The 12,642-nt window shown below is 28.6% G+C and overlaps 1 protein-coding gene across 2 annotated transcripts in view; it reads right to left on the bottom strand.

Moving 5' to 3' along the window:
- The window catches only part of LOC107437476 (trafficking protein particle complex subunit 13), a gene marked incomplete at its 5' end in the record, with an annotated part of 75,232 nt that overhangs the window by 36,467 nt on the left and 26,123 nt on the right, over positions 1-12,642 (bottom strand). For both annotated transcript variants that reach the window (XM_071187588.1, XM_071187589.1), the window contains 4 exon segments: positions 4,279-4,323; positions 4,535-4,607; positions 4,710-4,846; positions 5,744-5,828. In XM_071187588.1, coding sequence (XP_071043689.1) covers positions 4,279-4,323; positions 4,535-4,607; positions 4,710-4,846; positions 5,744-5,828 — 340 coding nt within the window.

The following is a 12,642-nucleotide window of genomic DNA, read 5'->3' as shown; positions in this document are numbered from 1 at the left end:
TACTATCAATATTTTAAAAAAAAGGTAATAGTAGCTTCATGAAAAATTCCTGAAATTTTAGCTGGGGAAAAAATGCATGTCGGAAGTATATATTTAATGATTTCGGGTAATTAAAGCTTTTAAAAAACTAAATCCTAAGTATAATTTTCATAAATGAGAAATTTAAACACATTTCTTTAATTTTATTTCATGAAAGTTTAATAACACAGGCCTGCGATGAAAAAAATACAAGGGGTCTGATAGCTGAACTTAATGTTATTTTTGGTGAAATGGAAAATAATAATGAAAAATTTCTATCACGTCACGTTTTTTAGAAAAATTCAATTTTACTGGAATTTTTATGAGCATTTACCATAAAAAAAATTTTCGTTTTTGATTTCCTTCCCTTTTTGACTGACCAACATTCTACTTTGGTTAAATCTACAAAAGTACCCCTCTATCACTACTTCCTGCCACAGTCCTTCTCTCTGTCACAATCTCTCTCTACTAATAGCGTCGCGAGAATCCTTATCTAGGTTCGCTGACCTCTCAGAAACACTAGCAAACTTAACAGGGAGTTATTTTAAAGTCTGCTTTTTTCTGTGCGTTTCGTGAAACATGGCTTTGAGTTCGAGACATTGTGAAAATTTCCCAGATGACTATTGTTATATATGCAGTGAATGCAGTGTTGTTAAAAATCACATGAGGAGCATTACAGACTATGTAAGACAACTTCATCTCGCATATTTTGGCATGAAACTCTGAGATCATGACAAATCTTGTGTGCCTCATAAAGTTTGTGTGCAGTGTCTCAATGATCTACGCTTATGGCATCAAGGAAAGAAGACTGCTTTACGAATTGGAATTCCTACGACGTGGAAGGAGCCCCAAAACCACTTTGATGATTGTTATTTTTGTTCCTGCCATGTTCGTGGGTATAACCGGAAAAATCAAAGACTTAATATCTTATCCTGATAGCATTCCATCGGCCACATGCCCCTGACCTCATGGATCTGATGTGCCTGTGCCTTTGCCTCCAACTGAATTGCCAATCATCTCTTCAAAGTCTTCAGACTCGGAACAGAAATTCAAGGCTCCGATATCTAATATAGGCCATCTGTTGCCGGTTCACCTCAGCCCTTTTCTCAGTTTGAGCTTAATGATCTGACTAGAGATCTTGGCCTTTTGAAACAGGCAGCTGAATTGTTAGGCTCCAGACTGAAGGAAAAAAACTTATTGGCCAAAGGAACATCTTTTCATTGGTACAGGAATCGTGAAAGGAATTTATTAAGTACTTTGATGAAGAGGAGAACTTGGCCTATTGTTATGATGTTCCTGGATTGATGAGCAAATTTAATGTCATCTACGATAAAGATGAGTGGAGACTGTTTATAGATTCATCTACAAGAAGCCTCAATGCTGTTCTTCTTCAACATGGGAGCCAGTATGCATTAGTACTAGTTGGACACTCAGTATATTTAAAAGAATGCTACGAAAACCTGGCTCTCGTCCTGGACAAAATAAAATATATCGACCACAGTTGGACCATTTGCGGTGATTTGAAAGTTATCTCCATGCTTCTTGGTCAATAAGGGGGATTTGCAAAGTACCCATGTTTCATTTGTGAGTGGGACAGCTGTGACAAGACTCAACATTGGGTCAAAAAAGAATGGCCGAAAAGACAAAATCTTGACCCAGGCACCAAGAACTTTATTCAAAACAGCTTAGTTGATCTGGAAAAAGTATTGTTACCTCGCTACATATAAAATTAGGTGTAATGAAGCAGTTTGTCAAGGGTGCTCCAAACGATGGCAATTGTTTCAAATACCTGTGCAAAGTTTCCAGGTTTATCCCAAGCTAAGTTGAAAGAAGGAATATTTGTTGGTCCAGATACTCCGCAAACTCATGAAGGATAAAAAATTTGAGACTAACATGACAGCAACGGAAAAAGAAGCTTGGGTTGCTTTCAGAGATGTCGTCAGTAAATTTCTGGGTAATTACAGGGATCCTGATTATAAGGAAATTGTAATGAAAATGCTGGACAAATTTAAAACGTTGGATTGCTCCATGAGTGTAAAAGTGCATTTCCTTCACTCACATGTGGACTTTTGCCCTGAGAATTTAGGAGCAGTCAGCGAAGAACAAGGGGAAAGGTTCCATCAAGATATCAGAGATATGGAGCGTAAATATCAAGGAAGATGGGACAAGAACATGCTTGCTGACTACTGTCGGATGATAGCCCGGAATAAACCTGAGATTAAGCATAAAAGAAGATCATCAAAAATAAGTTTCAGAGGAAAACGAGTATGTACTTAAATAGAAACTTTTCTCTTTTGTTTGTTTTATTATTTGTTTCAAACTTTCATGTACACATACACAATGTTTGTTATTTTTGGTTAATCATCAATTTCACGTAAGTTATCTCAATAAAAACAAATTTAAATGGTATGTTGGTGATTTTCTTCTAGAAACTGATGTAAAAAGTTTGAACACAAGGAACTTATTGTTTTTCTCTCGACCAGAGGTGGCTTGTGCGGTCTGGTAACAGCATTTCTTATTCATTTTAACCTTCAAAAAATTAGCTGACAGTTAAAAAATCAATTTTCTTTCACAAGATTAAATTTTACATAGATCAAAATGAATGACGAGAACAGTTACCGGATAGTACATGCAAAATTGTTTGAGAGAATTCCTTTCCAAATAGGATTTTAGTAATAACATTAATATCGATTTTATAAAAAATCCTGATGTGATTGGGAAAAATTATTGTCATTTTCGAAATCAGCTTATCAAATAACATAGATAACATATAAATCAACAATAATTTCTCTTGTATTTTTCAAAAAGTTCGATTTCGCAGGCTTGTGTAATTACATAAAGTATAAATTAATAAATTTATTAAGATTAATTGACATAATAAATCAAAATTATGAACCATATTATTTAAAGACATTAAAATACATATAAACATTACACAACAACATTAATAGAGATAGATTTTAATTCTTGACACAAATTTGGACAATTTTAAAGGGCCCTAAAATTGTTTCTCAAAATTAAGGAGGTCTAAAGGATTGTACCAAGCCTTATAATATTTAAACAATAAAAATATGCTCAAAATAATATTTTTAATACAAGGTAAAAATCATAAAATAAAATTAATGAAACTTACACAGTAATCCTTAAACATACAATCACCAGATGAAAATCATAAAAGAAAAAAAATGAAAATTATTATGTGTAGAGAAAAAAATAAAAAGGTATCAAAAGAACACACAAAATAAATAGGATTGAAACAAAACAAATACAATTTTTTTAATAATTGTTATTAAATAATAAAAATCATACACAAATAAGTGTCTTATTGCTACTCCTATTCTCTAAGCTAATTAGGTGGCCTCATACAGCAAAAATATATAAAAATTATAATCTTGCATATAGTTTTAAGTGATTAATGGGTTGAAAAATGAAGAACTATTTTAATGTGCAAAACACATAGAAATTCTGTTCCAACACTGATTTACAGAAATAGTTTTCACACTTTATAAAAGCTATTTTTTTTACATTATAAAGAACAATATTTTAACTTCACAGGTTTATAAATTATTCAAGAGTCAGTTTTTTTTTAAGAAATTGGGAAAGAAAATTTTTATTGAGAGAAATTTATATGACAAATAATGGATATAAGAAGAAAGTTATAAAAATTATTATTCATAAGAAACTATTACATTGTAAACAAACTATATAACCACTAAACGAATTGAAAACGTAGTTAAAAAGAAAAATCACTGTATATGCAATTAAGATAGAACCATTAGCATCTAAAATGATTATGGGACACCAATAGTCAATATAATTAATAGTCAATATATGAGACAAATAGGTGATTAGGTTACAAAAGTTTTGCTTCTTTATATTATACAGGATAAATTTTCTTCTTGATAATTGAGGTCAACTTGACAGGTTTCACTGTATCAGAAATGATTCTAAAAATGACGCATCCTCTCTATGAGTTTACTACCTGTCTAAATTGACCACTATAGCAATTTATCCCAAGTAGTTTCACTTTAACGTAAACAAAAAAATTAAAAGTTTTCAACAGATACAAAAGTATGATGGAAATTTTATAAATATTTTTCATATAAATTAGCAAGGAATTTAGGTCTAACACACAATGAAGTAGTCTAATTTTCTAAACTACTACCACTTCTGAAGCACTTATTTTTTATCTTTTAAAAGTATTATTTTTTTAATCTAAGAACTAGTATTTTCAGTAACAAAATCATAAGCAAGACTCACCTCAGCATTGTAAAATTTAGTCTTGACATCTAATGGTTTTGATACCTAAAAATAGAAACAATTTTGGAAGAATAAAGAACTATGAGAAAAATGCATAGCTAAAAAAATTGAAAATAAATACACGCATTATTTTCTTTCTTAAATACTAAAAACTTAGTTTTTAGACTTAAAGCAAATATTTCTGATGCATGATATATATATGCAATGTATACATATATTTATATTTATACACACACTCACATTTAATATATGTTACCTGAAATTTAAAGAATTTCCTAAAATGCATTTTTTCACCATTTACAGTAGTGTAGCTCACAGTACAAGCTAAACTGAAAATATAAACAACAAAAATTATTAAATTTGTTATAAAAATTACTAATTTATTGAATTTTTAAGCCCAAAAATTTATAAAGAACATTTCAAATACTTACATATGAGTACCTATTTCTTTGACCTCATGGTGAATTACATCATCAACGCTATGATCAGGATTTAATTCAGTGAAAGTACTGTAATTTCCTCGTTGGCCAGCTAAAACAATCTTTTGCATTCCAATTTGAAGGTCAGCCTGAAATTAGATAAATACATTTCAAAACTAAAATAAACTAAATGGCAAAAAAATCAATTAAATTAAAAACATATATTATTTTTGTTAAGTTAAAAGTTTTAAAGACAAATTCAAGTTCTTTTGTTTCTTATTCAATGATCAATTTAAAATACTTATTTTGAAGTAAAGACAGTTTAGTTTTGAAAAAGGTAATTATTGGTGGTAGATGCACCTAAATATTACTCGCTCTAAATGGCACTTTATTTTGCAATTTTCACTTATTATTATTTCTTGCTTAATCACACTCATCTTTAATAGTAGTCACTTGCTAATTATCATAAAACACTTATCTCTAATATAATGCATAAACAAATAATCAAAAGAAGTTTTTAAAATTTAAATTATACTCTTCACTCTTTTTTTTATACTTAATTCATTCATATTTCGACCCGTTAAAATACCACACATTTATTACTAACCTATATACAGATTAAGCTTTTGAACATTTGTTCAATTGTAATAAAACTGAAATCAAAATATGAACTTTAAAATCAAAAGTAAAAATGTTTTAATTGGAGCAAATGCAAAGAAAGTTAAATTTAAAAAAAAAAAGGAATATTATTAAATAAAAATTTAAACAAAAGATTCTAATGCAAAACTCAACAGAATTACTAAAAAAACAGTGTAAAAAATGCCACAAGTTAATAAAAACTAGACAGATTATTTATTTAAAAAAGTGTATTTCTTGAGACATCCACAATTTTAGGCATTAACATTTTGTTAGACTGAAAAAACACATAAAATTTTAAAAAAATTAAAGACATGTACTGAAGTTTGTAATACAGGAACAACATTCTTGACACATTTTATTTTTATATATTCAATTTTAATTTATGGTATGTATATAAAAAAAAGTACCTGTACATGAACAGCAGTGACTTTCTGTTGACTATCATTATGTACACTCATGTAACAGGAAAATGTTTCACCTAAATATATATTCCTGTAAAAAAAATATTTTATCATTGAATCTAAATTGATGAAAATATTAATAGACAACTTGAACATACAATGGGTTCAAAAAAATCACTTAATAAAAAGTTAAAGTGTGTTAGAAACTTGATTCTCTTTAATTTATTTGAAACTAACAGAAAAATTAAATTCCTTTTTCACTTTTACTTTTTATTCTTCATGTAAATATTCAATGGTAATTCCAAAACCTAAGTTAATTCTTATCTTAGTATTAAAGAAGGAACTATGAATATATTTTCAAAGATTTTTTCTAATTGTCCTAATTAGAATAATAAAAGACTAGTTTATTTAATATTTTTATTTTATAAATATGTGCGTGTGTTGACAAGGACCTACAACCGAGGACACACCGGTAACCGAGGACCTCGTGCCAACCGAGTACGTTCTTGGTTAGAAAATGCTATTTTCGGACTCGAGGGGTCATGAAATAGTCCCAGAAAATTTTTTAGCAATATCTAATTTTATTCTCGATTGGCAGTGTTTATAAACACTATGTATAATGAGCCGAGTCGAAGTGTGTATGCGTGCAAAAACGACGTCCTCGGTTGGTCGATAAAACCACAAGTTCAGCGGGGGTCCTCGTTTGCACCGAGAAACTGCCTACTCGGAAACACTCACCCCCGTCTTTTTCGTATTTAACAAATAAGCATGAAATAAATTAAGGAAATGCTTAAACATATTTACACACTTGGTTAACAGACATTTTATCAGTTAAATGTATATGAAAGTTCATCATTTAATGTATAGGAATAAATAATTGTTCCTATTTGAAAAATTATCACATCCATAATTTAATTACTTTTTTAATATGTAAGAAATGCATAGAAACGTTTTCAGACAATTTTAAGAGAAATTAATGATTTTCTTCACTTTTATTTTACTGAAGGTGCTTGTGTGTTTGTAACGAAGAACTTGTTAATGAAAAATAATGCAGTTATCTAGTCATTATAAATTGAAATATAGTGATTTAAGTTTAAATAGTTATCTTAAAAAGCTCTTCTTTTTTGATTATTTCTTTAAGTTTAACATAAATTACTTTTTTAAAAAACAGCTTTTTAGAAATTCGGCTTACACATATTTCAATGTTTACCCCCTTTTTAAAGAAAATTATTTTTCTTACTCTTTCTTGTATGATAAGACTTCTTTTAATAAATTGCAATAAAATTTTTTTAATTTTGCTGATAAAGTAATGTAGCAATTACATTAGACGCTTTTAAAAATTTATGTCTGGCATTTTTTAAAGACTAAAACACTATTTAAGTCTCTATTATTATTTAGAACTTATTTGTACTACATGTTCGAAAAAATTTAAGTTTTTAGACAATTAAAATTAAACATATTTTGTAATTAAATTTAATATTCAAAATAAATTGCTTTAAATAAAAAAAATGACTTAACTTTTTGCTATTCTAATGCAATCTAATTGAGATTAAGCGGGAAATCGGTTTAAGATATTTCCTTCAAACTAGAACTGTATGATTCTAAAGAACTTAGAGAAAAATTTCTTACACGGAGACAACCGAAGACCTACAATATGCACAGGCGATCACGAACCTACAAAACATACAGCCAAGCGAGGACCTACAATACATACAGCGAAGCGAGGACCTACAATACATACAGCGAAGCGAGAACCTACAATACACACAGCCAATCGTGGTCCTACAATACACAAAGCTAATCGAGGACCTACAATACACACAGCCAATCGTGGACCTTAATTACACATGGCTAATTGAGCTTATTTAAATGATAATGAAGAGCAAATTTTATTAAAATGAATAATCATCCAAATGATACTGATTTATGCTTTGGGGCTTTGTTTGTGATATTTTATTCATCAGACTTTGATTCACATTAGTTTTAAAATTGCTGACTGACTGGTAATGCTCTGATACTTACTAATGATCGGCATGAAAATTTTAATTTTTAGGTCATTCAGAGTTTTTGTAAATACCACCCTTAAAAACTATTTTTTTAATATTTGTTGAAATTGAAGACAAAAAATGTGTTTATATGGGGTCAAATATTAATATTAAAGCAAGGTAAAAATCAAAAATACAGAAATTCAGTCGAAATATAACAAATCATAGTACAGTGAAGCAAATGAAACAGAAAACAAGACAGTTTTGATGATGTAAAGAAACAGATAACAGGTGAAAAATGATCATTAAAAAGATATTTACATTTAAACCTCAACAATACTTATTTTTGTGCTTATTGGACATTCACATTCCTCTATTATAGTTTGTTAGATTACGATAAGCTTTCTGTTTTCAATCACTTAAATACTAATTTACAAACTCCAATATATAAACTTAGTTTTCATTTTTGATATAGATTTTTAAAGAAACATATAAATGGCCATTTTTACGGAACACCCTGAACTCTTCTAGGTCAAAGCTTAAAAATGTATATTACAGTAACGTTATGGAATTAAATTGCCAGAAAATACGCAGCATTCGATTGCAAATTCTTTATTTGAAAAAAAAAGTGTTTAAATTTAGAAAAATACGAATCTACAGTTAACGAAAAGATTTTACTTGTAAACACCCAAACAGTATTTTCTTTTGTATTAATTTTATTTATTTATCTAACATGAAAAGATATTGGTCTAACAGTTTCTCACTGTTGTCTGCGCACACTTATTGACCACGAAAATTCCATTGTAGTATTTTTAATTAAAAAACATCTGAAAATAGTTTGCAGTCCTCTGGAGGAATTAATAAAAATTATGATCCTATTTTTTCTTATCTCTTATTTGAAGGTATCTTTATTCGGTTCTACTTTGATTACAGAGGTATTTAATATAAATTGAAGATATTTCCAATTATATATGTATATATATATACGCGTGTGTGTAATATCTGTTGGTTGGACAGTATTAAATTTCTATGTCGATAACATAACCTAAATTAGGAAAAATAATCTTAAAATTATTTTTTTTATAATTTTTTTCTATTTATTTTATAACCGAACAGCCGACCCAATTTAGGGTATACAACTAATGTTACCCATGACAACCATCTCCATATCCTTCCAATTTTGAACCCAATCCAGGAGACTAATGAACTCATGGATCAAGTATTGGGAGAAATTTGACTTCGTGGAGGACTTTTTGATGGAACTAGCACGCATTTGCGTTACATGAAGAGGAAAACCACGAAAAACTCCCGCTGTTAGCCTGATTGAAAGGGGACTTTAACCCATGATCTGTCTATCACTGAGGATATTTTACCTCAGTACTGTGGTCAGTGCGAGCCGAGTGCAAAATTAGAATCAACCAACCATTGCCGGAATTCGAACCTGGTTCACCTCATTGGGAGGCAAGTGCTCTATCCACTGACTCACAACTTCTCTCCTAATTTTATTATCCTTTTGCTACCACTCAGTAAAGTCAGTCTCTACGATCCTTTTTAAGTAGGCATGAATGTATCTGGCTAAGCTGGCCTACACCCTCAGAAAAGTAAAAACTGGTTCTTAAATTTCAAAATAAATACATAAAATTAAATATGCGGAGAATAGAAATACTTTGCAGAGATTCTCTAATAATTTTTTTAATAATTAGAAAGTTAAAGAGGTGAGCTCTCGAATGTTCTTTTAAAAAATGTTGCTACCAGTTTTTAGTTTTCTGAGGACCCTGGTCACCTCACGCAATGCGGCAGTGCGGTGGTCCACACATCTCTGAAAAAAATGCGGTTTATGTAGATACTATATAAATAATTTCTTTTCTAAGATGCAGCTGAAGTTTTAAAATTACCACAAACGCTTGAATTCCATAGAATAAAAAAAATTATATTATTATGTCACAGTTGATAAGGCTTTACTTCTCTGTCACAAAATATATCAGCACAATTATCCTACAAATAACATAATATAAAATTACAAAGGACTACAGAAAAAAATTTCTGTCTTTATGTTCCATTCTACTTTTATAATTTAACATAACCGAGAATAACTTTGCACTGTAAGACAGTTGAAATCACGATGGTCATCATATATGATTGGACTCCAATTTTTTATCAGAAACTTTCCATCTAGAATTTAATGAACATAAAATAAAAACAATAATTTAATTCAAATTCCAATTCTATGATTCCATAATTAATGAGTGACCTTTATATCCTTGAATGACCTATTGAATACTTAGTTTTATCTAATACGTAATAAGTGAAAGCATGAAACCAATATATTTTAGTTGTAAATATTTTACGTTTCAAAAAAATATTGCTCTTTAACAAAAAAATCTACACGTGAAATTTTCAACCTACAAATGATAAACTCATCCTCTTTTTTATTTTATTTTATTAATAGTTTTAAGATGTTTAGTTAGTGAGCTTATCTCTTTATTAAAAACTATCAATTTGATAAGAGAATATTCTGATGCTGGATATCAAACGCGTTTTTCTAAGAACTATCTTTTTAAAGTTTTCAAGCATGTTTTTAAATAAATCATATGAACTAGCTACGTTGTCCATAATAAATTCACACATTGCGTAACTTTTTTAAAAATAAATAATAAAGTAAATAATTCTTTTTATAACACATTGTTTCGTCTCCTTAGGAAAAAGCCGAACATTTATGTACTAAAACGAGTACACTATTGCAGTAGCTAACCTTAAAACCGAAAATTAAAAATTCTCTTTCTATATAATTTTTTTAATCTTATTTTTATTACAAAAATGTAAACACATCATATAATTTGCAACACAGAAGAAGTAAGAACCACTGATACTATCTCCTATATAGTTTTCAAATAAAACAAAATTCTTTGTACAAATTAAAGAATTTTCCATTACTTATTTTGCGACTAAAAACCATTTTCATTCAATCATTCCATGTCAACAGCTACGTGTTTACTTAATTAAACAACTATCGTAGTTATTTAATTTATTTATTTACTCTTTTTGTTTGATTCTTGTAATTTTCAAAACTACTCTGAAGAGTTGAGTTAAAAAGTGTTTAATTTAAGTACTTCACAAAGCAGAAGAATAAGTACAACAGTTTATAAAAATTAAAATATATCATAAAAACTAGATGAGAAACATTCAAGTAATTTTCTGTAACGAAATCATGTTTTATTAATACCCAAGTACAGATCTCGACAGTTTTCAGTTTATCTCTTTTTATTAGATATAACATTATCATTTTGATAATAATGTATTTCAAACAAACTTTACATATTCCATGCATACTTTTCCAAATATAAATATTTAGCGGGTAGTAAAAGGGTATCCTCTTTTCTTTATTTTATTCTCAGACTATTTACAATGACGCGGAAGTAACACTCCCTCCTCCTCCTAGTTGAGGGGAGAGTAAAACTGGTTTTTGACCCCCGACCCCCTAAGAATTATTTCCAAACAAATGCTAAGAAGGCTTTTGAAGACCAGTCTCAATCGATGAGCTTTTCTCTCTCTTTTTTTTATAACTAAGGGAATAAAAATAATTATTACAATGATTATCCACAGTATTTTTTTTAAAAATTTTTTAATGCTTTTATAATTTATAATATTATTTTTATATTATTAGTTTACTTTATAATTAATATTTCATTATTTTCAGTCTATTTCACATTATTATTGTTTTATACTATTATTTTTATTTTCGTCTCAATGCTTTAACATGAAAAGCGTACTTATTAAAATAAATTTTTAATATTTTTTCTTCAAATTTTTTAAAAAATTTTAAAAATTAAAATCTAATTTAATTAACTTTTTAATCCAAATATATGATATAAAATAAAATTCATCGAACATTTAGGTACTCATAAAAAAATTCCTTTCCATGATTAATGTAATTACTCTCACTTAATAAACATTAAAACTGTTAGACATTTACAATAAAACAAGCTAATTTGCTCTTGATATTTAATTACAATCTATTTAATTACAAAAAATTTAAAAGAAATGTGTATAAAATGTAGAAAAGTGATGAAATGGTTACACAAATTAACGAAGATATTTTTCTCAACTACATATTTATCATGCCATAGTATTTTAACTAATAAAATCCAATAAATGCGTTAAAGACTTTTGGTAGTTAAAGCCTCGAACAATTTCTAAGTGAAGTTCTTAAATCAAGTCATTGTCTGATTTCATCTGTAGTTATATTATTTAATCAAGATGATGACAAATTGGGTCACTGAAGTATTGTTAATTTTAACATACATATTTAATTTACGACTATTCTTTTTGATTAAAATGAAAAATTTTGTTCCGTTTAATGTTTTCTTTCACTTTGTAAAATTTTCCAGACTCTTGCAATCCTGTGATAACTTCAAGCGCACAGTGAGCAAAATGAAATTGCGAATTCTCTGAATAACTTCGGGCTAGTGGTTAAAATTTTATGTACTAGGATTTTCAGTCTGAATTGATTGAGAGCTAACTAAGCATAGACTATATTTTAAGTTTTGAAATTGGAACAAAAACTTACTTTCTCTGAATAAATAAACCATTTTTTTTAAACGGATGTGGATTTCTGATGAGTTTCTGAAGATATGGAGGGTATTCTAAGCTGACCACCATTTTCAGAAAACTAAAAAAAAAAGTGCTAAAATTTCAAAATATGTATTTGAAAACCCAATGATTAACCTTCGTAATTAAATAATCTGAGAACAAAAACCCCTCGTCGAGAATCTCTGAAAAAGATGTATATATTTTTTAAACAATTGAAATGGCAAAAAGATAAGCTTCAGAATTTTCTTTAAAGAAATTATTTACCAGTTTAGATTTTTCAGGGAGCTAGCCACCTTGTAGCCACTATATATATATATATATACGTGAAAT

Source organism: Parasteatoda tepidariorum, chromosome X1, assembly GCF_043381705.1.
Source record: "Parasteatoda tepidariorum isolate YZ-2023 chromosome X1, CAS_Ptep_4.0, whole genome shotgun sequence".
Taxonomy (NCBI): domain Eukaryota; kingdom Metazoa; phylum Arthropoda; class Arachnida; order Araneae; family Theridiidae; genus Parasteatoda; species Parasteatoda tepidariorum.
The sequence above is the reverse complement of the archived record's forward strand: the minus strand, read 5'-3'. Positions and strand labels throughout refer to the sequence as shown.